Source organism: Copadichromis virginalis, linkage group LG5 (assembly GCF_057382275.1).
Source record: "Copadichromis virginalis isolate Kocher_CV1m ecotype Utaka linkage group LG5, C_Virginalis_male_GT1.1, whole genome shotgun sequence".
NCBI classification, from domain to species: domain Eukaryota; kingdom Metazoa; phylum Chordata; class Actinopteri; order Cichliformes; family Cichlidae; genus Copadichromis; species Copadichromis virginalis.
In genome coordinates this window covers 25,203,857-25,231,818 of record NC_140622.1, presented here as the reverse complement: position 1 = coordinate 25,231,818, position 27,962 = coordinate 25,203,857, and the positions used below count along the sequence as shown (strand labels likewise).

Below are 27,962 nucleotides of genomic sequence, written 5' to 3'. Positions count from 1 at the left end.
GACTAGTTCACTGACAAATTCAATTCAATAGATGAGGAGGAGGTAGGATGAGGAGAACTAGACAGTGGACTGCTGGATGAATAAAAAATGAAAAGTGTAGTGCTTCAGCAAATTCATTCTCTCCATCCCGTGAGGAGGGTGGGGGTGACGGAGGAGGAGGAGAGGCTCGTTTGAAAACCGAACCAGCGCTGCATTCCCACATCCACCCATATCCAGCGAGGGGCTCTTTAAAAATTCATTAATTTACAGCAAAAATAGATTAAAGCACCCAGCTGAGCAAAACCCAAAATTTGGCTCCTGAATAACATTAATGATAAAACATTTCCCTCAAGCCCAGGGGGTTTTGCCTGAAGAAACATTGCTGGCTTTTTTCACCTTACAGCACCTTGAGAATAATTTATTTTCAATCATTACTAAAATAATGCATTTCTAATTGTCATTTTTAATTATGCTTTTCTTCAAATGGAGGAAAAAAAAAAGAAAAGAAAAGCGCTGAGCAAAAACCTGCAAAAACTAATTAAAATCCATCCAAGGATATGCCATTCCCATGATGGCATGGCAATGCCATTCTATTCACCATTTGATATCTCAGCTACAGAGACTCAATGACAGCTGCTCCAGGCCCCAAAAATGCCTAGAACTGCAGTTACTGTAATTGCTCTGGCCAGCACTAAATGAGGTTCACTTAAGTGCAATTATCCCCCTCTGATCTCTCACATAAAGAGACTTCTTTAACATGGAGAAGTGGGCTCACACAATGTGACTGCAAACAAGATTCAAATTGGAATCAGGGAGGCATTTCCAGCAGATGAATGGCTTCATAGCTCATCGGCATTCTAGTGATGCACGGCTTTGCTAATGAAGACTGAGCCAGTCTCTTCTCACCAAACGCGGCGAAACATCCAACGCCGGATATAAGCAGGGTACAGGGAGAATTTTTCAAACAAAAAAAAAAAAAAAACCCCAAAAACTGTCCAGTCAGTGTGCCTGAGCCTGGCCTCCATGCAGAGCAAACAGCTGTTGAAATGAGAAGGAAGATCCTGTTTTTTCGCTCATCCAAGAAGAAAAACACGCTGAAGGACAAGATGATGGGCGATGAAGTGAGGAGGGAAGAAAAAAAAAAGACCTAAAATAACTTCACATTCCAGAGCAGAGAGCGAAAGACTGAAACAAGCCACTTTGGATTCAGACCAAAACTAAGTCATTGTAAAAAATACTAAACAGAGCCCTCTGACCCAAAGCATCAGCAGTCCTCATGAATAAATTGCCATCTGCCAATCGCATAACACAAAAGGTTTTCAGCCTGAGGGGGAAGATGTGACCGTCTAATAGGGGTTGCAACAGAGGGTACCTGTTGGGTGCTGTCCAACTACACAGGGCGGTGGGGGGGGCTGTGATGGGCCTTCATGTTGCCACAGGCTCAACTAGCACCAGGAGTCTGATAACTGCACCTCACGGATGGCCATTTGAATAATCACTTCAACAAGGGGAGAAATTAAAAAGCCTCTCAGTGAGACCGGCTAGGCACAGGGCCACATACTGAATACCAAATGAGCTCATATTCAAAAAAGTAAAAAGCTGTTCTGAATTCACAGTACAATACTGGCTTTCTGACCCCTGACATACATCAAAATTATCCCAATATCATGTCATTATTCTATTTAGTCTATTAAATTATACACCTCCAAGCATAACAGTACCTGTGATGCAATATTTTACATTTATGTTCCTTGTCTTCTGCACATGCCAACAAATTAATTTTTCTTCAGAGATGGTAGATAAATGTTATTGTCATCTCTCTCACACACACACACACACACACACACACACACACACACACACACACACACACACACACACGATGTAGGTGTTTGGGTTTTTTTTTTAACCATTAAGCAGGATACTTCAAAAACCACAGTAGGTCAAAACTACAGATGAACCTGAATCTCATCCTCCCATGCACATTTAAAAATGGTTACGTGTGTAATGTGCTTTGCACTTTCTTCTCAAATAGTCAATCAATTTATCAAAGATGAACAACTGTTTTCTTTCTTTTTACTATGACAAATAAAATCCCAAACCAGGCTCCGTTTGATATCAAATTGTAAACTATAAACTACTGTACATAATACACATGAAGGAACCTCCAAGTCTGAGCCTGCCCAGCATTTTCAGCTTTAAACAGAAATGAACATGAGCATTGCTTACAGACTAAAATGAATTAAATGGATGTTACAGCAGTGCGTGTGTGTGTGTGTGTGTGTGTGTGTTGTAATGTATACTTTTGCAGCAGCCTTTAAAAAGCATGCATTAGCCGTACTTCAAGTCAGATAAGAACTGCAAATACTACCAGTGTCACACAGCCCGGTGACAGATCTTGGTTATAAAAACAGCAGTGTTTATAAAAAGGCGACTTTAGTGAATTGCATCAAGCACCAAAAAACACATAGCAAACTTAAGACTTTTCACACATCTTGTTTGGTGTCACTTCTTGAAACTCGAATGATAAAAATGACGGGGTAAGCATGCATGCTCATTTCCCCACAATACGCCTAATGGAACCACTGTGGCCCTAGTGACCTGGATGGAACAACTTCAAACACCATGCACACTTAAACACCATGTGTCTTCTACAGCTGCACGCACAGATAGCCTCGATCCAGACAGCTCTGTGGGCCTGCTATTTAAAGGATGGGTGATTAAGAAGCAAACCAGGTCTGACCTTTGATTGTGGGTGCTGACTAACGCTATGGGCATTTTGTTAGTTGAAGCATAAGGTCTGGCATGGTTGGGATGTTAGGGGGGAATTTATTACGCTTGGATTTAGTCATAAATTTAACCTTTTTTCGCCGGCTTTATGGCAAATTTAATTGAGAGTATATGATGATTAGCTCGTTGCAAGCCCATCTCTGCAATAGCACACTGAATCCGTTGATAAAGCCTGCACGAGTTGACAGCAGTGAAAATTAAGAGTTCAGTCATCCATCTTTTAATAAAGGAAGTCGGGATAAAAAGGGAAGAGCGCCGTTTTTGTACACAACTACATGCAAATGTCGCAGCTGTTTTGTTTTGGGGTTTTGTGTGTGCGTGTGTGCCTTATTCTGAACGATCACAAACTCACTACTAGAAAAAACATAAGAGATAAGAAAAAGCATGCCCCGAGAAATCTTGCACAAATGACCAAAGAGTTAACCGCAATACCCGCCTGTGCCGTCTCAGGACAATGCACAGCGGCACAGAGGCAGACTGGAGATCAAAATCAGCGGCGTAAAATGCACCTGAAACACGCTTTGCACTTGTTGATTGCCCAGCCTCATGACAATCCTTCGCCCTTCTCACACAGGTCGACTAGATTTTTGAGGGGGTCCCCCCCCCATCTTTTTCATGCTAGGATCATTATTTTTCCTGCAGGAATTTATAACCTCGCCCGAGAAGCAGACGATTGACAGACGAGAAAACACACTGCAACAGCTGTGAGTCAAATACCGTCAGAGCACGCAGGAAAGCCAAATGACACTGGGCTCATGCACACACTCACTCCATGCTGGACACACATCGTCTCACATACCAAACAGCTAGCTTAACGATAGCTGTGGAGGGCTGGGGTAGGTCATTATACAGCCACCTAAAGCGAGGAAAAGCACAAGCGTACACACAAACACACCTAGCCCTGGCCCTGGAGAAAGCGCCCACAACACTCTGCTAAAGTTAGCTGGCTACCAAAACTGGCTAGCTAGCTGTCAAAGTTGCCCTGTCAGTTGTCACCGGTTGCACGGCGGTGTTAGCAGGCTAACGCAAGAGCTGTCAACTTGGAGAGTTGCAGCAGCACGGCCGGGGTGTACTAACACTGACCACGGGGGAAACACTGACTGGCTCCCTGAGCAGAAGAAGAAGGGGGGAAAAAAACCAGGAGTCCCCCCTCACGCCTCAGCACAGCGAGTGGAGAACCGTGTGTCAGGGCCTGTTCACTGGGCGCAATCCCCACAACTTCAGTGCAGCTCACTTCCCCGTTAAAGTCGTCCATTTCGTGGGCCTTAGTTCAACTTCCATGCCCGTATAGCTCACTTACTCAGGGTGAAAGCTGCTGTGACGGTGGCTCTCTGTAATCCTCACGGTAGTTTTCAGAGTAACTGTCTCCCCCCTTCCTTCACCTCCTCTTCTTCGGATAGCGGGTTGCCCTCCCCCCTCGGGGATGTCCTGCGCTCCTGACGCTATCGTCCTGTGTGAAGAGCCGCTGTGACCGTGGCTTCGCCGGTGTGCCTGCGGTGCCGTGGCGTCCCTCTTCAGCTTCTCTCCGCCTTCACCCGTTCGCCTTTCTTTCGGCGGCCGAGCCAACATCCGGGACTCTCCCCTCTTTGGGTTAAGTGCCCGGAACTACTTTCACATAGACAGCTCACATGAAGGTTTCTTTTCTCTCTCTCTCTCTCTGTCTTTCACCACCCCTGCCGCCACAGAAACTAGCGCGCGGTTAAATGCACACGCCCGCAGTGGAAAAAGCACCCGCACACACGAAAGCACTTCAATCAATAAAAATGATCCGTGATATCTGCTTTATTTATTGCGCACTGGGTGTAAATGTAGCTCAAAGTGCGCAGAAAAATAGAGGCAACATCACAGAATAAAAGCAGGAGGCGCGGGGGGGGGGGGGGGGGGGGGGGTAGTTGAATACAGTCCACATGGTCTGATAAGTCACCTTTTTTTAATAAAAGGTGTGTAAGTTTTAACCAGTGGCTTTATTTATACTTATTCAAAGGTTAAATCATTTAGTAAAACTGTAGCCTACTTACAAGCTCTAACAGGTTTCCAGGTCTATTAAATGGGTGTATGCTGCTTTCATTGTAATAAGTGGGTTATAAATTGTGGCAGCCATCAAGTCTGCAGATAGCTCACACGTTAATAAGATGTTAATAAAGGGTAAAATCCCTAGAAAATAATTAAAAAATATCTCTAAATCAATACAAACCTCATGCAGCATGCCTTTTTTCTTTAAGTTGCTCTGATTATTAATTATTAACTGCTGAAACTGCAATAAGTTACTACTTGCAAAAACTTGTATGAAGCATGCCTTTTTAGGAAGTGATACCCACAGGAAGTGTAGATCAAAGATCGGATGAAAGAGTTTAATTAAAATGTGCATCTTTTAAGGAGTAGGTGTTTCAGAGAAATGAAATAGACAGTGATAAAAGACAAGCATTAGTGTTTTGAAACAGCACGATACAGGATCATCTCCATACAAAGGTGCAGTTTTAGCTCAGTTACCACAGTTGGGGGAAAAAAGACCTAAAAATAACAGGCTGGTGTTTCTAAACTTAACCCTGTACTGAATCAACCTTTACTGCAGGAGCATGTGCACACATGTAAGTGGTCCGAGCCTATGTAAATATAGCGAGCTTAAAAACTATTTAAAATGTCCATTGCACAATGTGAACTGCACCATAAATTCACAGAGCAAAAAAAAAAAAAAATTGCCAGCAATAACATGACACTAATGGGCTCAGTGACCTCAATGCCCGCAATCACTTCAAAGCAGTTGTAAGCAGTATTATAACAACGGAAGGAAAAGTTTACCGTGGCATCGCCTTAATTTTCATTCATGCTTCTTCTGGGCTTTTTATATGGGATAATTTAAGAAACTGGAAGTGTGTGATAGAGGTGTGGTTGTTGTATGTGGGGAATTTGGTTGCCTTTTTTTGAATTGTTCTGTCAGTTCTTCTGCCAAAGTGTTGCAATCATTTAATTAGTGTGAAGGTTTTATGCTCACTAATATCTGGATGTCCTTTAACTCCACTCATAAAGCTCGACCTTCAACGCGGAGGCTTGCAGAGGCCATCAAAAGAGAAATATCAGCATGGCATCTTTAGTGCAAAACAGTGATCCTGAAAAAATACAAGCAATCACTACATCGATTTATGTTTTTTCCAGCTATTTTTATTATTAATACTTTATTTAGAATTTTCCATGTCACTTATTTTCACCTAAGCTACAACATATATTTTTATTACTTAGTTATTATCATTATTATAATTAATAGTTATTTTATTAGTTATGCAAACAGATATCATATTGTTCTGATATCTAGTAAAAAAAAGTTATTTAGCTTTTACAAATGTGCATCGCATGCGCTTAAACTGGAAGGGAAAACAATGCAATTAAGTACGCACGTGAAGGTAGCAGCCGAAGTGGTGTAACTGTCCTTCCAACGGTGCAGCAGCGGCACCTGCCGGTCGATTGCGGAACTGCCGCCAATAAATCCTAAAAATATGGAACAAGACAATTGATAAACGATTAAAGTCTTAAAATAAAAGGTTTGTAGGTATACTGGCTCAGCCTGCCCTCCTCTAGCTTATGATGTGCCACTTTAGGCTGAAATAAAAAGTTTATGGTGAATAAAACTTATATATCCCAAAATAGTTTTCACACTGACCAAGCAGTTGATTTTTGTGAGTTGTTATTGGTTAGTTTCTCAGATGATTTCTTTAGTTTTTGAAAATCACAAATCCTGAAAATGGACTTTCCTTAGCTACATCTTTTTGTATATATGTATATATATTTTATATATTTTGTGTGTGTGCGTGTATATATATATATATATATATATATATATATATATATATATATATATATATATATATATATATATATATATATATATATAGAGAGAGAGAGAGAGAGAGAGAGAGAGAGACTTTATTGAAACTACAACTGAACTTGTTGTGTTACAGCAGCATGATAAAGAAAAAAAAACTAGTTCAGTCCACGATAAACAACAAATAAGCAACACAGATTTTACAAAGTGCCACAGGCACCTGGTAAGGGCCTTACACTATGAGATGGTGTCATAACAGTAACAACAACAACAAAGAAAAAAGGAGATCAGATAATAAAAAAATTGTTAACTTAATGAAAAATAAGAATTTATACAACTCGCCTGTCACGTTTACATAAACTATTACATAAAAACTGTGCATTACACCTTTAACCCTTACATACTGTTCAGATCAAATTTGGATAGCAGTAAAAATAAAAATTTGAAATGAAAGTAACACAAACAATAAACCACAAAAATATTGAAATACTGTCTGTGTTCCCATCACAATTGCTCCAATTCCCACAGAGACAGACTGTCGAGGCTTTGAAGCAGTGAAATAGGATGCACTTAAGGAGCAGAGTTTAGAGGACACAAGATCTGCACAGTCAGCTGGAATGCAATGAAACAATCTAAAGCTAAACTAATTAAAACACATTTATTCTTAGATAAATGAGATTAAACTAGTTCTAAGCTAAGCGATTGAAAGAGGGCTTGGAAGGATCATATTGTAATGCACTTACATTTCTATAGGTCTGTTCTAGTTTTATTAGCTGCTCAGTAAGTGCTTTATTTATTAAAAAAATAAATGCGTTCACAAAAGCAGACTTTTCCCTTAAACTATAAAAACATAACTTTTGCCTAAAATTAAAAATAACAGTAAAAATGTTCAGATTGTCATATTTCTAATCCACTTGTTTTTGGTTTGGATTATTATTAATATTCATCTTAATCTCAGATTTAAACACAAATGACATGTACAAGACACATATATGAAATAAAACATATATTTTGTACATATACATATATATATATTGAATTTCAAATAAACGCATTTTTCTCCTCCCCGAAAAGCTTGTATTTAAATCTTTTTCAAAACTTACCAGAAATTAGATGTACAAACGCGCACCAACATCCAAAGAAAAGGAGCTTTCAATGATGCTGTTGCTTGTCAAACTAGTCGCACACAAAGTTCAATTCAACATTTTGTCTTTGCTCGTCGACTGTATCTGCTGATTCAGTGGGACAGTCCAGTGCAAAAAGATCCCCTTTTTGAGAGAAATTCCCCTTGTCCTCTCCGTTGATGCTCGGGTTTTATAAAGTTTGACACTTCAAGCAGGAGGGAAAAATAATTGACGCACTGCTGACTCAAAAGCAGACTACCATTTCTTTGTTTAATACCGCAAATGGCCGCTAGGGGAGCTGGAGGCGTTGTGCTGTATTTATAAAAACCAAAGAGTTGGCCTTCAGGAAGTGCACAAGTTGTTTGGAGGTATCCGAATACCAAAGTGGGGTGTTTTGAAGTTTTGTCTGTGAGTCTGAGACGTCGTTTACGTTTTATATAAGGTATTACCGCAGTTGCAAGTAACCTACAAACATCATGTAGCGCTATGTCGTGTCGCCTTTCTTATTACTGAACATTAAGTAGCCAAAGAAAGTGTTCACCTTCTACTTTGACAGCGTGTTTACTGTCGCGTGTCATTTAACCGCAAACAGGTGTGTATCACGTCAGTGTTGTGCTGTGAAGTTCACCCATACGTAACGATGATGCGAGAATATGCATTAATGTAAACTTAGCCTGTTATTCGACCTGTAAACGGATCAGTGAACAAAGCGAGGATTTTCAGGGAGGCGTGGGTTTATTTCTTCATATTCTTCTTCTCATTAGTCAGCTGTAACATTTGGAAACCACAGGCTATGGGACAAACAGCTATAGATACAAACATAGGTAAGACATAATATCAGAAATACCACGATATAAAAACAGACTGTAAAAAAGTGGACAGTTTAAGTTATTGCACCTATATGTTTAAACACTTTTGGCACTTTGCTAGAGAAACTAAGCAGAGCTCTTTGAGGGACAGAGGCCTATACAGTCAGGACAAGTAGATGATTAGTGTTGGTTGAACCTGTATAAATGTTAAATGACGACAACATTTTAAGATCTGGTGACCTTGAATTTGATAAGCAGAAGGGGGTGGATGGATGCATCCACCCCACCTAATAAAGTGTGAATTCAGTTTACTTTATGCTTATGTATTGCACATTTTGGATTTTTTTTTCTTAAATTTTATGTAAATGTACAACGATCATGGCCATCCAGCACACCATTAATTCTTGTTACCGTCAGGTAGACGTTACAGGAGGATGGCTGCACGTACATTTACAGTGCTTAATAAATTCAGCAGATCGTCACCCAGAGTAATGCTTATGCTACACTGGCCTAAATTTAAAGTATTGGCAATTTTTTATCTTTCTGTAATGATTAACCCACCAGTATGCACAAGTCCTTTAATCAAAATAATATTTACAATACTATAATACAATAATACAAATATTATTTTTATCCATGAATTTTCAAATGCGCTGTTTTACCAAAAAAAGAGAAGAAAATAGTGAAGCACAGAATTAACAGTCTTCATTAACTGTCATTTTCTAAATACTGAACGGGAAAATGTAGTTTTTGTGGTTAAATGTCACGCTTTGGGTGTAAAATTATCAGCATTATTTTAATATTGTCCCAGTCAGCTTTATTAAAGTAGGCCCAGTGTGATTTATAACTGTACATCCATAAATTTGTGACCTGCAGAAACCAACAGCGAGGTAATCTGATACTGAAATGTCCCACTTTGAAAACAGACCTGTCACTGGAGACTGTTGAATCACATTAGGCATCACTTAAAGATGCCTCCTTCTTCTCTCTTGTCAGGTGATGGCTGAACCCAGAATATCATCTATTGATGGGAAGTTAGCAGAAGAATTTGCTGTTCCCTCCCATGTGGAGGAGGTCAAAGAGAAGATGGCTGCTTTTGCCAGCTTTCATGCAGAAGCAGGCCGAAAGGTGGTTCTCATCACTTCAGGAGGCACCAAGGTTCCCCTGGAGTCCCGCACTGTTCGCTTCCTCGATAACTTCAGCAGCGGCAGGCGAGGAGCCTCCTCTGCAGAGTATTTCATAGACTCTGGTTATGCAGTCATTTTCCTACACAGGCATCGCTCACTCTACCCCTACACACGGATGTTTTTAACCATCAACATGCTGGACGCTCTGGAGTTTCAAGGTGGAGGAGCGCCTGGTAATACTGGTGAAGTGGTGGTTAATCAGCAGGTGCTGCCGAACATTGCCAAAGTACTGAAGAGATACGAGGAGGTGAAAAAAAGCAGACTTCTTCTGCCTATCGAGTTCAGCACTCTGTCAGAGTATCTGCACCTACTCAAAGCAGCAGCGCAGGCTCTCAGCAAAATAGGTAACAGCAGGTTAAAGGCCTGAGCTGTGGCTTTGTCTAACATACGTTCAAAACATCTTCACAAGTGTTTGTTCTGCCCTTAGGATCAAAGGCTATGTTTTACTTGGCTGCAGCAGTGTCTGATTTCTACATCCCAGCATCTGAGATGCCTGAACACAAAATCCAGTCTTCCAACGGACCTCTTCAGGTGAGGGTGGGGGGAAATGGTGTTATTGGTCTGCTTTTTATTCACCACTTCAGTTCGGAGGTGTGTAAAAGGAAGCATGAGATGTGAGTACGAAGGGGGTTCACTGCTTACGGGGGAATATTGCCATGGTAACATATGCTGCTAACCTAATGATAATTAGAGAGTCATCGTTCCTGGAAGATCCCCAGACCTCTGTGTACGGATACCACAGTGTCTTTGTGTCTGATGAGCATCAGTAAGAAATACAGATACTTGGATGAAGCTTTATTTTTTCCTGTTGGTTGCAAATAATTTTACTTTTATTGTTATATAAGCATCAATATATGGTCCTAAAACCGAGCACTAATTTATACTTACAGCTAGGGAATAAACTCCAGGCTGTGAACCCTTACGCTTGCGGTCCCCAACCCCCGGGGCATGGTCCGTGAGTCGTTTGGTACCGGGCCCCGAGAGTCGAAGCTTGGGTGTGAAATTTGTAGTTTCCCTGGGTTTTTTTTTTACCGTGTTGTAGTTGTGTCTTATTTTGAAAGAAATATTTATACATTACCATAGCGACCAGAGAGCATTAAAGGGCAGAGAGGAAGATCTTACTCTTAATGTTGTTGGAGCATTTCAGGAGGACGCTGCTAATGAAGTTCCACAATTACACAGTTAATTTGCGTTTATTATATTTAGAAAATACCAGTTTTTGTCTTGGTCATATAATTTTATTTTGTTGTATTTATCCGCGACACCTTAAAGGCCGGTCTGTGAAAATATGGTCTGACATTAAACCGGTCCGTGGAGCAAAACGGGTTGGGGAACTGCTGCGTTAAACAGCTGCACATACTTTCAATTCAGCAGTTGTTATTGTTGCTCCTCTCAGTTGCTGAATTACATTTTCCTGTGCGTATGCCTCTTTAGTCTTGCCAGTAATTACAATTTTTCTTCTGCCCTTCAGCTGAGCATGAAAATGGTCCCCAAGATATTGTCCCCACTGGTGAAAGAATGGGCACCTCAGGCATTTGTCATATCCTTCAAACTCGAGACTGATGCGTCGATCCTGCTGGACAAGGCTCGACGAGCTCTGGATACCTACAGGCACCAAGCAGTGGTGGCCAACGTACTGGACTCTAGGCGGGGTTATGTGGTGGTGGTGACCCTTGAGACTCAGGCTGAGCTAATCCTAACTGAGGAGGATGTGAAGAATGAGGTGGAGATAGAAGAGAGGATAGTCAGCAACTTGACGTCGGCGCATGACAACTTCATAACTCAACAAGTGGCTTGATAGAACGTATCTGCATGTCTGAGCAGCTTTAAGTTGTGTCTGTATTCTTACGTGATCCACATTGGGCTGCAATTCATACCTGCCTGTTCTGCTGGCAAGTTACTGTATATTCAGTATGCTCTACTGTTGCAAAACCTTAGCGACAACTGTAAGTCACATCTTCCTTGTTTGTTGTGTGTGTTCTAAGAATGAACCTCTAAGCATTAAACGCAGTCTCTGTAGAGGGACAATATCCAGGTTTTAAAATGTTTATTCACACTTTCTAGTAATCAGAAAAGCAGTTTCAAGTTTTAAAACAATGACAATATTTTCTTTCCTGCAAGGTTTTCCAATAATAAACATTTAAAATCACAGTCCACTGGTACTGGTTCAATCTCACTGCCACACTTGGCAGCATATTCTGGACTCGGTTACTTGAGTTTGACACTCTTCTTGACACCAGCACGAATACCAGACAGCTCTCCGCTGTATCTCGTCTCTTCATGACGAACCTCTCGGACCTGGCGAAACGATAAGCAGCAATTTTAAAACGCATCGCAGAAATGTGTGTCACAATCCAGCACATCCTCTTTAAGAGTCTTCAGACAATCCCTGAAATCCTTGCTCAACGATGTAATAAAACATGTTGAATACAGACCTGTCCCTTTCTGCGGATTTTAGCCCGTCTGAACTTCTCTCTGTGCTTGACTCTGGGATTACGGTCAATTTTCTTCCTTTTCGGCGTGAGCCCCTTGTTCTTGGCCATCTGTGGAATTGTTAGACAAACATAATTAATACAATTCAGAAATCAGTGTCACACACTGGATCTAGAAAACTTGAAGGAGGAGAATCCAGAGATGTAAACACGCAGTGCTGTGGAGAACACTTTAAAGCTTGCACTTACGTACTTTTAAAGGATAATTAAGCTGAATTTTGCAAACACGCTCTCTGAAGCTGTACAACTTGATATGCACACTACAATCCATTTTCTTGAACTAGAGCTAGATAAAATCTTTAGTGTACTACTGCGAGTGCCCAGCAGATGGCACTCAATCACGTTTATTAACACCAGTACTTCCAAAAGTGTAGTTTAGACTCCATTCTCCAACAACCGTAATGGCAAATAAATGACTACTTCAAGAAGTTAAGTTGTTCATTTTTAACATTTTCAGTTATTTAATTGGGTCGAAATTATTAATCTGTTATCCAACTACAATCCTTTGTATATTTATCAATTACATATACAATATAGACATGATTTTTTTTATTTTTTTAAAATACCTAGAGGTCAAAATGAGTAAGCATACAAAGACATATGCTTGTGTAACACTAAAAAAAACATGTATCCATAGTTATAAAATGTAATGCTTGGATAATTATTAAACAAGCTGTGGCATATGCTACAGTTATCAGTGGGCTCCATCCATTAAATTTCTGCTGTAAGTACTCATGTTTTGTGCAAATACATGACTGTATCACTCAGTACCTGGTAAGTGATTCCTCTCTTTGCATTTGGATCCAATTCTTCCTCTTCTTCATTCTCCTCCATCCTGTAATACAAAGATTTTCTTAATGTTTCACTCTCCTGGTTGATTTTACCTTATATAAATTTGATTCAGTACTACCAAAATATCCAATATGGCTCTTTTGGTGAATACCAGAGGCACAGTGTCATTTTGGCAACTGAACACCAGTCTGTCCTGTAACTGCTCTCTACATGTTTAGAGCCAAGCCACACATATTTCAGCTCCCCAATAATACTGGTGTTTAAATAGAACTGAACCACTCAGAGGGATGTAAGACTTTAGAGTGAGCAGAGCAGTTTGCAGTGTTTCAGGCTTCTGAAAAATCTCAGTGTATTTCCCAATACTATAGTATATCAAATGTGCTACATCGTGACATCTATTGCAACATGCAAGTCGGCACGGATTCCTGTTATTCTGACCCCAAATCCTCTGCATATCAAAGACACATCCCATGAGTACACTTCCTGTACTTTTACTGCAAGTTAAAAAGTGCATACTTACATTTCATCTTCTGGATTATTGCCCTTCCTCTTTAATTTTAACCGTTCCTCTGCCTCTTTGTAGAAGCGTAGAGCTTCTTCCTCATCCAGGTCAGAGTCTGACTCCTCCTCGGGCACAGCTTCTCCAGATTCCTGTATCCAGTGGGTGCGTGCACACATACGCACACATTAGCAATCAATATAAAAGTTAAACGTCGGCACTAGGGGTCATCTGAGGATGCTCTTTATGTATATCAATGTTGTCGAAGAGTGTCCTCAGATAACCCCTGGTGCAGACGTAATATAGTAGTATATTAATGTTGTTCTCTTACCTTTTCCTTCCTGTTTGAAACTTTAGACTTCTTGCCTTCTGCTTGCTTGCTTCCTGCCTTATTTTCCTCTCCACCAGCTAGTAGCTGGCGAAACTCTGGAGCGAGCCGAGCATCTACTGCGCCTAGTTCATTGATGAGCTGCAAGCAGGCATCAGAGACTCAGTAAGACATTTTGCGGATTTTTGTGATCAGCTTTGTAGGATGTGTGTCAGGAGAGATTTCATAATCGTGTGTCTCATGGTGCTGGTTTGGAGTGTCAATACAGTGAAATCACAAATAAAAGATGCCGACCAAAGTAACAAACGCACAGTAAAAGATTTTGGCTTTTAGTTGCAACAAACAGCTACTATTTTAACCCCTGTGAACCTGACCTGCTGAGCCTGAAGTATCTCACTGATGCCGTTTATTTACACTCAACAAAAATATAAACGCAACACCTTTGTTACTGCTCCCATTCCCCATGGGATGGACGTAGAGACCTAAAATTCATTCCAGATACACAATATAAACATCCCTCCCAAACAGTGGTCACAAATCAGTCCAAATGTGTGGTAGTGGGCACATCTGCTATATTGAGATAATCCATCCCACCTCACAGGTGTGCCACATCAGGATGCTGATCTGACATCATGAGTAGTGCACAGGTGTACCTCAGACTGCCCACAACAAAAGGCCACCCTGGAATGTGCAGTTTTTTGCGCTATTGGGGGTCTGGGGACCCAGAACCGGTCAGTATCTGGTGTGACCACCATTTGCCTCATGCAGTGCAACACATCGTCGCATGGAGTCTATCAGATTGTCAATTGTGGCCTGTGGAATGTTGGTCCACTCCACTTCAATGGCTGTGCGAGGTTGTTGGATATTCGTGGGAACTGGTACACGCTGTCGTATACGCCGGTCAAGCACATCCCGAACATGCTCAATGGGTGACATGTCCGGTGAGTATGCTGGCCATGCAAGAACTGGGACATTCTCAGCTGCCATCTGCCCTGAACAATGTGAACCATGATTCATCCGTGAAGCGCACACCTCTCCAACGTGCCAGACGCCATCGAATGTGAGCATTTGCCCACACAAGTCTGTTACGGCGACGAGCTGGAGTCAGGTCAAGACCCCGATGAGGACGACGGGCATGCAGTTGAGCGTCCCTGAGACGGTTTCTGACAGTTTGTGCAGAAATTGTTTGGTTGTGCAAACCAATTGTTCCAGCAGCTGTCTGGGTGGCTGGTCTCAGACGACCTTGGAGGTGAACCTGCTGGATGTGGAGGTCCTGGGCTGGTGTGGTTACACGAGGTCTGCGGTTGTGAGGCCGGTTGGATGTGCTGCCATATTCTCTGAAACGCCTGTGGAGACGGCTTATGGTTGAGAAATGAACATTCAATGCACGGGCGACAGATCTGGTTGACATTCCTGCTGTCAGCATGCCAATTGCACGCTCCCTCATTGCTTGTGGCATCTGTGGCATTTTGCTGTGAGACAAAACTGCACATTCCAGGGTGGCCTTTTGTTGTGGGCAGTCTGAGGTACACCTGTGCACTACTCATGATGTCAGATCAGCATCCTGATGTGGCACACCTGTGAGGTGGGATGGATTATCTCAATATAGCAGATGTGCCCACTACCACACATTTGGACTGATTTGTGACCACTGTTTGGGAGGGATGGTTATATTGTGTATCTGGAATGAATTTTAGGTCTCTACGTCCATCCCATGGGGAATGGGAGCAGTAACAAAGGTGTTGCGTTTATATTTTTGTTGAGTGTAATTCAGATCAAAGTGCATATAAGCGTGGATTACCTGCACATATTTACAAGAAGAGAGCTCCACTGATGATTCCCAACACCCGACTGACTGAACTGAGTTTAGCATTTCAAAGTTAATTAATTCAAAGTTCAGGGTTTGTTCTGAGTTTGCTAAACCTGCCTTTTGGGTTCAGCTCTAGGGCTCATAATCACACATCCTGCGACAATCCTCTTGGACTCATAACAGAGCCTACAAATGTTGAGCTTTCGCGTGCTTTTTTTTAAATTAAAGTACCAAATCTAGGAGAAACTGCTCACCTGTTTTTCAGCATGGTCTAAACATCAGTGTGTGGACTTACATTTCTGTAGGTGAGCAGTCTTTCAATCACAGGGTGGTTGTGAGCAGGTATCCGCTTTGCTTTCAGCACCAAGTAGAAGCTGATGTTTGTGCAGTAACTGTGGCAGGAGAGAAACATCATTCAGTGACAGAGTGTGACAGTTTGTCGTGTGAGTCTACGATCCAATCACAACTTACTTGAGATAAAGTTGCTGCTTTGTCTTCAGGTAATTGGCACCCTTTAGGTAAAAAAAACAAAACAAACAAGGATGAAAGATGTTCAGATTCACATCGTTGATTTTCATGATATTGATGACATGTTCCTGTATACTCAAACACGTCTACACAAGCAAAAAGTTGGTGGTTTGATTCCAGCCAGAGATATATGGATGTGGATTTGCATGTGGACGCGTATCCGGTGTAAAAATCTGAGCAGCTGAAAGTAGCTTACTTACAAATAAGGCTGTAAGCAGTGCACCACAAGTATGAGTATCTTCTCCTTTCATCATGATTAAAGGTTGGAAACACAGAGGAACTTACAATACAATCACAATTTGTATCCCTAGATAATGGTGCAGATACAAGAAAGACACAGGCGTCATGGTGTTGACGCCTGTGTCCATCATTATTCATTAAATTCTGGCCACCTGATAAAGAAAGCCCAATGATAGTATAATTAAGCTCAGTTTTGATCTCTACTGGTCCCTTGAACAACTGCATGCTTCTTACAGTCTGTCTGCTTTCTGGGGCAGAGAGAGTAATGTACACAGCTTTTTGTGTGTTTTATCACAGGAAACACCTGCGTGTAGTGGCTGAAAGCAACACCATGAGAAAAATGTAGCCAAGTGTGCTCACCTTTCCTGCAGGGATCTTTCCCTCCTTAACCATTTGCATGAGAGGCTGAAGCTCATTCTTGAGCTCGTTAAGCTGTACAAAGAAACAGGAATAAGTCACATCTATTGCACGTCACTTGAAAATTTAAAGGCTCTTTAAGTCTGAAGTTGCGTCCTTCCTATTTGTCTCTTACCTTTGCCTTGAAGTCCTGAATAAGCTCAAGCAGCTCTGGTGACTCTTTCTTCAAAAGCTTCATTTTTTCCTTCTGAGACATCTGCTTCAGGTCTTTCACAATCCTCTCCTCTTTTTCCACAGGCTTGCTTTCATCCTTCTCCACAGCAAATTCCTTCATTTAGGCAAAGACGTACAATTAGAATTAGACGTTTCTGTCAGCATGTCATTAGGCCTACGAGAGAGATAAATACCTGAAAAAAGTTCAAATCATAATCCTCCTCGCTCAGATTTGCAGCTAAACGTTTTTGGATGTTTTTAGCCTCTTCTTCTTCTTCTTGTTCCTCAGCCTCCAACTCTTCTTGCGATTTCCCTTCTGTAATAACAGTGATCGAAATGTTGCATAATAAAAGATAATGCAATCATCACACAATGCAATAATACGGCTTGAGATAAAAGGTTCTTACTTGAGGTCACATAATCTGAATCGTAGAACATTTTTTTCTTTCTGCCCCAGGCCATTTCATTAGGGAGCTCTGCAGCAGACAATGTAAACACAGTGAGATAGGCTCAAAATGAAAAGCACACACACACACACACACACACACACACACACACACACACACACACACACACACACACACAAGTCAATTTACCGTCCTCATTTCTCCCTTCTAAATCACTCTCCATATCTGTCCCCTCTTCCTCATTTTCTTCTTCTTCCTCCCCTTCATCATCTTCCGACTCAGAAAGATCCAGGGGCATCACCTCCTCCTGTGAAATTCCGATAATCTCAGGTTTCTTCTCGGCTGTTCCTCTACATTTTTCACCTGCAGTTACTTTTAAACAAACACGTACGACATTACCTCATCGTCCACTTCCTCCCGGTCGCTCTCCATTTGAACACCTCGGGCGAGAAGTTTCTGCGGCAAAGACACCGGAGCACGAAGAAAGGTTACAGAACACAACTGTTGCACTGCACACCTACCGTAGTACAAATAAAGAACTTACTGCAATCTTCTCATCATGAAACTCATCAATCTTGTCTTTTGTGTATGTTGAGGATTTCTGAATGAGAAAAGAGAAAACACCTTTGAGAATGAAAACAGTTGTATCAAGTCACCATATGAGAGCACGCTGGTCTTTATTTAGTTTATTCTTCACAGGTCATCAAGGTTTGGCTCAACGTAGATATTACTGCTTTGTTGGTTACAGAAAGCAACAGTTTAATCATACGATCAGGCAAGATTTCAGATCTTGTTTTTATTATTTTAAAGCTATAATTTGACCTCTCTTTTCAAAGTAATATTTTGTCCCCCTTAAAGTCACCAACTACCCTCTAGTTTAGAAATCAGAGGACAATACCGACTTGGGTAAAGTAAGCAAAGAGCCACACACTGAGTAACTGTAACATAATGTGAAATCATGTTAAACTCCAAAGAAATCATTAAAACCTTATCCCCCACATCCATGCAAACTTCTGACCACAGCTGTATAAAACACTGCGTGTCTTACCTTATCAGGGACAGGCATGTCGTTGTAGGCTTCAGGGTCGTCTTCATCATAGACCTCATCCTTGTTTGGCCGCTGCGCGTGTTTTCCCCTGAACAGCAAAAGACAAATAACAAATAAAGACTCAAAACTTCTGGTTAAATACCAGATTTATTTTTCCCGGATCACTCCACACTTCACTAGCGCCAGCTCCCATCACAGCAGTGGAGTATAAATCATGCACCCGTATGCTTGTAAATTAAGACTAACAACTTATCGTTGTTTCTACAACACTGCACGCCAATTGTGACCACACGAAACCCCAGAAAAACAGAGCAGAGACGCTATAAAGACAAGCTAACAGGTAGATACATCTTAGCCAAACTTACCGTTTTGCTCGAACCATGATGAACCAGCTTCACACACAGCGGACAATAAACCACGTCTGTGTGCGTATAAATGCAGATTAAAACTGAATATATCCACTTCAGTTAACTGCACACATCTGTTTTACTCACTGGATACCATGTGCCACAAGAAACGTCCCCTTCCTCTTCAGCTCAAACGGCAATCAGAGAGGAAACTTACCGCCCCCTGCTGTCCTGGAGGATTTCTACAAACTGTGCGGAGAGTTATCTGACCATTCATCTCTACATGTGTGTATTTATTCTTTGAAAAATTGGTCCCCAACATCGCATAATAAAATAATTTTAGCTGTTTTACAACTTTTTTTTAAACTTTACAAGCTTTATGAATTAAGATTAAGTAACTGAGCATGTATTTTTATACTTACAGCCATCTTCTGTTAATCTTACAGTAATGCATGTGAAGAAAAATGAAGTGATATGATTTATATGCGGCTTATTTGTTCTCAGAAAATTAAAATATACTTTCAAGAACACAATATCAACTTTTCTTGTGTCCTCTAACATAACTGTGGAAACATAATGAGCCTGTTTTATATGTATTTTCAACCACTGTGCCATTGTTTTCTACTCTCTCTTATTTACCATTAACCTCCTTAGACCCGAACTCTTCCACGGCATGCATTTTTTATTTCTATTTGATATTTGGGCTGATTGGGTCCTGATGAATGTAAAAACAAAGATTTACAAGATTTTTTTTTTAACCTAATTTTTGTTTCTGAGAAAAATGAGAGCCTACCACCATAGATAGATAGATAGGCAGGCACACACACACACACACACACACACACACACACACACACACACACACACACACACACACACACACACACACACACACACACAATAAATCTTCACCTAACAGAACTGAGATACACTCCTGCTTACACGGGACACTAAATTGGATAAGAGGAAAAATGGATGGATGGATGTGCATGTTTATTTTCTCTCCTTGCTAGAATAACTGAAAGATCTGAAAATGTACTTTACAACAGTAGAGGTAGAAGTCGAAGGCCAGTATAAGCAGTATGACAGTTAAACTGGATATTTTCTGGTAACATCATTTGTAGATGAGGAGGCCCAGATTACACAAAACAGGTTTAGTCTGCCAAGTTGGCATTGTTAAAATATGAAAAGTGATAAAACAGAATTTAATTTCACATTCTAACTGTGATTTTCACCATAGAATTAACAGTAACTTCAAATAGTAAAACAGTAACCCCCCCCCCCCAACAAAAAACAGGAAAAACTAAATTATTTGATGATGTAAAATTACAATACATTTCACTATATTTTTTTGAAAGGCAAATAAATATATTCAATATTTAACCGCAATGTTTTCTGTGCTACGTTATACATGAGCTATAGCAGCAGAAGACCACACATGGTGACTCCTGTCAGGTAAGAACAGGACAATTGATAAGTCTCGATTTCTGCTGCAACATTTGGCTTTCAAACTTGTGTTTCTCAAACTTCTTTTATGAACATGACAGTGAGTTCACTGTTTTCAGACATCCTCCACAGTCACCAAATATCAGCAGCCATGTGATGATGTAATCTCAATATGGACCAAAATCTCTGAGGAGTGTTTCCAGCACCTTGTTGAATCTGTGTCTTGAAGAATTGAGGCAGTTCTGGAGATAAAGGTACCAGCAAAGTGTAACTAATGAAGTCATTATCAGTTCATCATCAAAGATCTAAACCCCCCAAGGGGCTCAGTGAAGTCACTTCTATGAACATTTTAATCAAAAAAGATGTTTAGCAAATAACAGAGTGGATATTTTTCCTGGTGAGCAGCAACAATATGATTATTTTACATGTAAGTCACCGTACATGTAAAACATCGTATCCATAATGCCTGTTATCCATGTGCCTGTTACTAATGCTTTTCATTACAGTCTCTGCCTGCTTTGGCTTATACTTTAAGTAGTTAACACTGCAGATGTCGTAAAATATCCACTGCCAGCCGGTTTCTTTGCTTTGTGACAGAACGTGTTCACAGTATATCACTCATGGTTTTCTCCCGCTCCTCCTTTCTTCCTTCCCGAGTCCACACCGAGAAAAGTGTAACTGCGAGGCCTCTCTGTGGGCATTAATGTGGACCTCGCTTTGTCGTTCCTCTTTTCCATCAGGGTAAGACCAGGTGTTATGTAAGATGGCTCATACTGTCAGGGAAACAGAAAAAGAGTATCAGATATTGGCACTATGGCACTATAGTTATATACTTCTCACATATGAGTGAATTTAAAGTTAATGCTACCTTTGCTTTTCAACCTGAGGGTAATTACAGAGATAAAACAGACTACTTAGTTTCTTTTCTTTTTTTTTACTCTAAAACAGTAGAAATGATTCTTGTCGCTTCTAAAATATTTGAAAAATAAATTACATGTGATTTCACTCATTCAGACAATAACTTTTTTTAAAAAAATTTGATTGTAGTTTTTAGGGGTCACCAGCCAAAAAGGCAGAAAACCCTTGGCTAATTTGTACTTTCTACACGTATGTTTATCTTTTGTTTGCAATGATTCAAACACATGGATTTTACTAAAAGGAAATTTCACTAAAAATAATTTTTTTCTTTTTTTTGGCTTCTTATTACTTACTTCAGAGTTCTAAGATGATAACTTTTAATACTGAGGAGAAGAGATATTTGCAAAAGGCCACTGTTATGTTTTTGTGGAGTGACAACTGACTTAATTTCAGGTTTATTTCTATAGTCCCAAATCACAATAACAAGGTTCTTTATATTGTGAGCTAAATGCACTGCAGTGTAAGTAAAACCCCAAACTTTCAATTTATCTCCGATGAGCAGCACTAGGAGGATTCTTCCTTTTAACAGGAAGTAACTCCCGGCCAATCCAGGCGCAGGGAGAGGCAGCGATGTGACATAACCCCTCACAGGGATTAAGGGGGAAGAAAAAAGGAGAGCACAGAGAGAAAAGGGAGAGCCTCAATAAATATCTTTCTAAGTCTCTAAGTCCTTTAGTTAGTTAGTTAGTTAGTTAGTTAGTTAGTTAGTTAGTTAGTTAGTTAGTTGAATCTGCACACTTACAGTGGGCCTGGTATATCTCGGCACTGAGACTCTTTTCTTTTCATGACTTGTAGCTGCGTCTTCCTTGCTCAGATCCCACATGGACTGGGTATGTATACTCTTTGATTCTCTCTTAAGCAGTCCTGAACTGGTATGTGGAATTTTCCTCATGATGTCGCTCAGAGCGGTGAAGTTATCCTCCCTGTGTATGCTCAAGATTATCGGCTTCTGACAGGAGAGAAATACATCTTAGCTTTTCTAGGAGCTCCATATCAAGATGAGATTGAGTGTTTTGAAAGCAAAAGCAGGTTACTTACTCTAGAAGATGGCTTGTTCACCATTTTTTTTGCAATATCATCTGTTTTACTCTCCTCTTCTTTAATAGAGTACCTTCTTGCCTGAAAAGAGTAACGCCTGTATGTTTCCTCGTTTGCTTTGTCATCATATCTAGATGTATTTCTGGTATATAAAGTCGTGCTCCTCTCTGATGGGTGGTGCCTGGAAGTGTCTCTCTCCATGCTGCACTCCATCCAGTAGGAATAAAAAGTGACAAACTTTATTTTAGACATTTTAGACCATTTGAAAATGAAACAACTCTGAATAAATATGCAAAAGGAAAGCTAAGGAAAGCTAAATTATAACCACCAGGCTTTATCCTTTAAAAAAATAAGTTTTCCTTGTGTGAACATGTCATTTGAATATAAAAGGATAGAAAAGTAATTTAAAAAAAAAATCATACCAACACACACACAGAAGAAAAATCTGGCATTATTTTAAAGTAGGTACAGTTAAAATGCTTATGACCAGCTTTTCTCAATAAGCCACAAATGTGCTGGATACAATAGAGTACGGTACAATATAATCTACAAAATACACAATTTGGACATTAAATTATTATTTATACAATTATTTCAATAACTTATTTTGGTGCCAGATATTTGGACATGACATCTTACCTTTTTGTTCTTTCTAAAGGAGCTGGCTGTGCTGATGAGGACTCCCTGCTCCTAAATCAAGACCAAGATCAAGATCATGGAAAAAACAGAGACAACTAATTGTCTTAATCATAGCATAGCTAATAATAGGACTTTCTTGAAAAGTAATTTTTCTATGACATCAGTTGACTCTGGAGGCAGATTGTCGTTGACCCTATCAAATACAAATATCTGTAAAAACATCCTACAAACATATACAAATAGATATATTTGGACAAGAAATTGCCAAAGAAAAAACTTGTATCTTGTTGATCTCACCTTTTTCTTCTGTCTGAAGTATCCGGCTGAGTCGAGAAAGACTCTCTGCTCCTAATAAATAATCAAGATCTTAAATGTTTGTGCAAACGAGCTAATAGTCTTAATAACAGCATAGCTCATAATAACACTCACTTGAAAACGGCTGATTTTTCTATGTCAGTTGCAACAGGAGACACGCTTTCAGATAACCTGACAAATACATAAATCTGTAAGAACGTCCTCAAAATATAGATATATTTGGACGTGAAATTTTAAAATTAATAATTATTTTTCCATATATCATGTTGATCTTACTTTTTTACTCTGTCTGAAGTAGCTGGCTGAGTTGATACGGGCTCTCTGTTCCTGTGAAAACAAATAAGATCCCAAATATCCTCAGCCTGGAAAAAACAGACCCCTAATAATCTCAGTCATACCACAGCTAATAACAAGACTCACTTGAAAGTTGATTTTTCTATGACATCAGTTGCCACCGGAGAGATTTTGTCTTTGACCCTGTCAAACACAAAAATCTTTAAAAACATCCTAAAATATTTACAAATAGATAAATTTGGACAATCAATTTAAAAAAAAACTAAGTTGTATCTTGTTGATCTTACCTTTTTGTTCTGTCTGAAGTATCCGGCTGGGTTGATAAGGACTCTCTGCGCCTATGAAAATAGTCAAGATCCCAAAAGTTTGTGTAAAACATTGACATGGAAAAAAAATCGAATAGTTTGAATCATTACATAAGACTCACTGGAAAGTGGATTTCTCCATGTCAGTTGCCACTGGAGAAAGGCTGTCTGTGATCCTGTCGAATTAAAAAATCTTCAATAACATGGTGAAAATATACATATATTTGAAAATGACAGTCTAAAAATAATTCTCTTTTTTTTTGGTGTCTTATTGATTTCACCTTTTCGTTCTCTCTGAAGTAGCTGGCTCTGCTGTCAAAGGCTCTCTGTTCCTATGAGCATAATCAAGATCCCTTATGTTTGTGTAAATCATCGACATGAGCTAGTAGTTCAAATCATAACATAGCTTTTAATAAGACTCACTTCAAAGTTGAGTTTTTAACAACTTCAGTTTCCACTGGAGAGAAGTTTTCTTTGAATCTGTCAGACACAAAAATCTGAAAAAAAAACATCCTGCAGCACAAAATATTGAAAATATCCAGTTTGCTATTCTGGAAATTACTCAGAGAATAATACAAAAGGGATGGCAGGTTAAAGCAAGAAGCAAGAAGATCAGCTACAGGTTTGGTTAAAGGACAGAATAAATTCTGGCCATGAGAATTTTAAATATGTCTGCTGTATTCTGACATATTTATTCAAGGACTGATGATGATGTGGAGACTAATTCAGATACACTACCTTCTTTTATCCTCAAGATGGTTTTGGTTGTTAGTAAATCCATCCATTAAAGGTGTGTTTTTATCTAACTGCATGCTGCTCTGTAGCGCCATCTCCAGCTTCACCACTTCCCCATGAAGATACAGAGGACTGGTTGGCAAGCTGCTTTCTTCTGAAAAAAATCCCATCTTATCCCAGTCCAGAGGGGAAACAGCACGTGGGGAGGGAGGGTCGGTGATATCGGGATCAACAGAGATCCTTTTCAGAAGTCTGACAGCTGAAATGTCTTTAAGCTGATGGTTTTGGTTCACATGGGTTGCAGTGGAAAGAACTGGGAGTGAACTAGCATACAAAATCCTGAACTCCCGGTCAAATGCATCAACAGCTGGTCCCCTCAGGACGGTGATCAGCTGCCGGTGCAGGTGGGTATCCGTCCAGGTGAAGCTGCAGAATTCAGCAACAATGTTTTGAGTCACTTTCAAGCATTTACGCCTCACATACAAAGACAAGCAGGTGGAAGCCAAATCTGTTTACCTGTAGCTGCCGTGGATGACTGTGTCTAAATCCACCAGAATGAATTTCTCATTCATTTCCCCAACCAGCTTTCTTCCATCCCTCAAACCAAAACTTCTCCCACCAAGAGCTCGGACCCGTATGTTCTGTCAAAACACAAGGTTTAAACTCAGCATTGCATTACACTAAAACCTGTGACAGTGCCAAAAGCTGAATCGTCACATTGGTGTGTAACGCTGTAAGTACTGTAGGTACAAACAAGACCATGATCTTGATATGATTAAGTGGTACTTTAGGTTTCAAGGTGATATAATCAATGCAAAGGAGTGTAGGCTTGATCCGCTGAGGACACAAGAAAGAATGTCTAAAAGTGCATGTAACAGGTACGACTGTGTATACACTTGGATTTAAATTGATTTTGTGGAAAGGATTGGATATAAGTGTAAACAGGGTTTTAATTCAGCATTCTATCCAAGTATGGCTGAATTCTGCCCTGATTTTACCTTCTGTTCATCTATTTCATGAGCAGCTCTAATGAGAATGCTGTCTTTTCTTGAAAGCAATACAAACTCCATTGAATGCTGTGCAACCAGTTTAGCTGTGTGGCCGATTCTCTGCTACATTCCTACCATCAGCTTGTCAAAGCAAAAAGACAAGACTTGCAGTTTGAGTTCCAACATATGTGCACAGAGTCAAGTAACTCAAACTGAACTAAAGCAATAAAACTACATTTGAAAAGCATTTTTAACTTAAATAAATACAAAAACTAGACTTTGGGAACAAATGTGTGCTTATAGATGTCACTACAGTAGCATGGGACATATGGGAAGTGTTTTTAGTTTCATTCTTTTTCAGCTTAAACAAATTTGCCACCACATTGAGCACAACAAGACTTTGTTGCACATGTTAAGACCAGGATAGCAAATGAAAATATCCCATTCCACAATGCGCTGCTGTGTCCAACTAAAATCTTTGTTTTATTTACTGCCATGTGTGAAGGATGGCTGCTAGGTGTGTGCTGATTTGTATGTGTTGACTCACTGGATGCCAGAGCCTGTTGGACGAGAACTTCTCCTGAATGGACCTTTGGTTCAGGATGATGTAGACAGGGACGCCCCGAGAGGCAGCACTGTGTAAATCTCCAATTATTGCACTATCTGTCAGTCTGTCTATCACGATGGCAATTACCTGAATGACATGAAAATATGCATGTATATAATTTAGCCTGCATTTTTAACTAAAGCCCACTTCTTTCAGTGTTCAGGCCTATCATAAGAATACAATCATAACAAAAAGAAATGATGAAATCATAATGGCTAAAAGTTAAAATTTGATGGTTAATTATCAGAGAAATGCCTAACAACAAAACGAGTTCTTTAGAGGAAGTGCTGCCTCTAAGGCTTTCTCTACGGGAAATCTTCAGGAGTGCAAAAAAACCCCCAACAACATAAAAATATTTAACTCTAGGAGAAATTTAGCAAGCAAGACAAACACAGGCGTCTTCATCAGGGTCTAAGCATATAACTAATTTCCTTTTAGATATCCTGACTTTATGTACTTCATATGAAAACATAAGCTGTTTCTATTCGTGAAAATAATGAATCCAGCTGAAATTTGCGTACCTGTCTGGCTCTTTGTAACTGCCGTCTGATCACCTCTCTGACTGAAGGTTCCCCTTCTGCAGGAGGGCTGGTGTGGACTGTGACACTTGCCGTTACCGACCAGGGGGTTTTATGAGGCCAGCCCAACTCCAGGCCCGGGACTGGCACGTCCGAGTGGCAGGGAAAGTAACTGGAACAGAAGTCCTCCATCTCTGCCATGCTCTCTGCTCCATTCTCATGTTGTAGCCGCGGATCGTTGAAAGAGTAGCTCTGAACCCAGCTTTTAAACTGGCTGACCTCTTCAGAGGATAAGAAGCAGTCGGGGAGCTCTTTGACGACTGAGTAGAAAGCCTCTGGTCCAGCGCTCAGCAGCTTCTCCACTGCTTCTCTCTCCCTCTCACTATAGATGAACTCCGGGGAGGACTCATCCACCGGCAGGAAAACTGTATCCTCATCCAGACTCTCCTCGTTGTTTGACATGACTGTAGTCTTTCCCGGCAATAAGCGTTTACTTTTTTAAAGCAGTGAAACTCAACTCATGTCGCTCTCCAATCAAGAAAAACGGAGATTTTCATTCACTCCTCCAGAAAAAAAACAACTCACTATTTCCATTTATGGCAGTTCAGAGATATCTTGTCCTCGCTTGCAGTCGGACTCTACGATTTTGTCCCCTAAAACAACCAAAAAATAAAATAGGTTGAAATGTTTGATGACTAAATCAGCACTTTGTGAAACTCACCTCCTGGGCAGTTTGATCTCTTTGGCTCAAGTGTGATACGATACGTAAGCTGAGAGCAGCTGTGATTCTTCTGTGTGTGTCACCTCACCCACCTGTTATCTAATTTCATTAAAGGCTTCCACTCCTTGTTGCTGACACCATTCCCAGATTCCAGACATACTGCGGAGCTGACGGATCGCTTCAGATCACAGACGCCCTGGCATGACTCTACTTTATCCCCTCGGTCTTCACAGCATATATTGCCGGTTTCCGATTGTAAAGAAGATGCATATACCTGTGTGTGAGGCGTGTAGTGGATTATAGTGCCATGCATGCTTTATCTGAGAAGCTGTCGTGCGCCACGCAGTGTTTTTTTTCTGGGACCGGTCCAGCCTGACGGGTAAGTTTACGGGTAACGTGTAATACTGTATCTAGCTCTGCATCAAACGGTGATAGGTGCAATCTGTAAGCTTTCATTTTGATTTCTTTGGAAGTGCTTTAACGAAGCTGTTTGTGTTTCTAAAGCACGCGGGAGTTATCACTGATTTTTCCCCCTCTTCTGTTCCGTTGAAAATGTCCTGATGTTGCTTTGAAAAGATAAACAGCGAATGCCACAAATTGGTGAGCGATTGAATGACAAAGAGGGAGCAGCATTTTTGCAGCCACAGTGTTATGTCGTTAGATTAAACCT

The 27,962-nt window shown here is 40.4% G+C and overlaps 4 protein-coding genes across 11 annotated transcripts in view; 1 reads left to right on the top strand and 3 right to left on the bottom strand.

Moving 5' to 3' along the window:
• foxj3 (forkhead box J3) overlaps positions 1 to 4,346 on the bottom strand; it is a 95,575-nt gene extending 91,229 nt beyond the window's left edge. For all 4 annotated transcript variants that reach the window (XM_085456974.1, XM_085456973.1, XM_085456975.1 and 1 more), the window contains exon 1: positions 4,070 to 4,346. The gene's annotated coding sequence lies outside the window, so the exon portion shown is untranslated. The remainder of the gene's footprint in view (positions 1 to 4,069) is intronic.
• A 3,705-nt stretch (positions 4,347 to 8,051) lies between these two features.
• Positions 8,052 to 11,857, top strand: ppcs (phosphopantothenoylcysteine synthetase). Of its 4 annotated transcripts, none has more exons than XM_085456969.1 (4): positions 8,052 to 8,152; positions 9,516 to 10,050; positions 10,134 to 10,237; positions 11,178 to 11,857. In XM_085456969.1, the coding sequence occupies exons 2-4, from the start codon at positions 9,519 to 9,521 to the stop codon at positions 11,502 to 11,504; spliced, it is 963 nt and encodes a 320-aa protein (XP_085313095.1). In that variant the 5' UTR covers positions 8,052 to 8,152; positions 9,516 to 9,518; the 3' UTR covers positions 11,505 to 11,857. The 4 variants fall into 4 exon arrangements, with proteins under 4 accessions (XP_085313095.1, XP_085313097.1, XP_085313096.1 ...); XM_085456971.1 differs by having other exon boundaries at positions 8,068 to 8,118; XM_085456970.1 differs by lacking the exon at positions 8,052 to 8,152 and adding an exon at positions 8,160 to 8,302.
• On the bottom strand, positions 11,739 to 18,978 carry utp3 (UTP3 small subunit processome component). The gene is made up of 16 exons (XM_085456968.1): positions 18,786 to 18,978; positions 18,421 to 18,508; positions 17,917 to 17,973; positions 17,772 to 17,828; positions 17,562 to 17,679; positions 17,373 to 17,441; positions 17,160 to 17,281; positions 16,928 to 17,080; positions 16,756 to 16,827; positions 16,099 to 16,139; positions 15,923 to 16,019; positions 13,821 to 13,958; positions 13,511 to 13,641; positions 12,970 to 13,033; positions 12,142 to 12,249; positions 11,739 to 12,004 (listed from the first exon to the last, which is right to left on the bottom strand). The coding sequence occupies exons 1-16, from the start codon at positions 18,800 to 18,802 to the stop codon at positions 11,915 to 11,917; spliced, it is 1,422 nt and encodes a 473-aa protein (XP_085313094.1). The 5' UTR covers positions 18,803 to 18,978; the 3' UTR covers positions 11,739 to 11,914.
• A 761-nt stretch (positions 18,979 to 19,739) lies between these two features.
• On the bottom strand, positions 19,740 to 27,880 carry sack1e (scaffolding CK1 anchoring protein E). 2 transcript variants are annotated; one of them, XM_085456962.1, is made up of 17 exons: positions 27,385 to 27,880; positions 26,575 to 27,224; positions 25,994 to 26,140; positions 24,974 to 25,098; positions 24,461 to 24,883; positions 24,146 to 24,202; positions 24,004 to 24,075; positions 23,845 to 23,898; positions 23,705 to 23,755; positions 23,544 to 23,600; positions 23,400 to 23,450; positions 23,238 to 23,294; positions 23,106 to 23,156; positions 22,809 to 22,859; positions 22,170 to 22,371; positions 21,874 to 22,080; positions 19,740 to 20,986 (listed from the first exon to the last, which is right to left on the bottom strand). In XM_085456962.1, exons 2-17 carry the CDS (start codon positions 27,031 to 27,033, stop codon positions 20,828 to 20,830), a joined length of 2,223 nt encoding a protein of 740 aa, XP_085313088.1. In that variant the 5' UTR covers positions 27,034 to 27,224; positions 27,385 to 27,880; the 3' UTR covers positions 19,740 to 20,827. The 2 variants fall into 2 exon arrangements, with proteins under 2 accessions (XP_085313088.1, XP_085313089.1); XM_085456963.1 differs by having other exon boundaries at positions 24,004 to 24,054.
• Between the last annotated feature and the right edge of the window lie 82 nt (positions 27,881 to 27,962).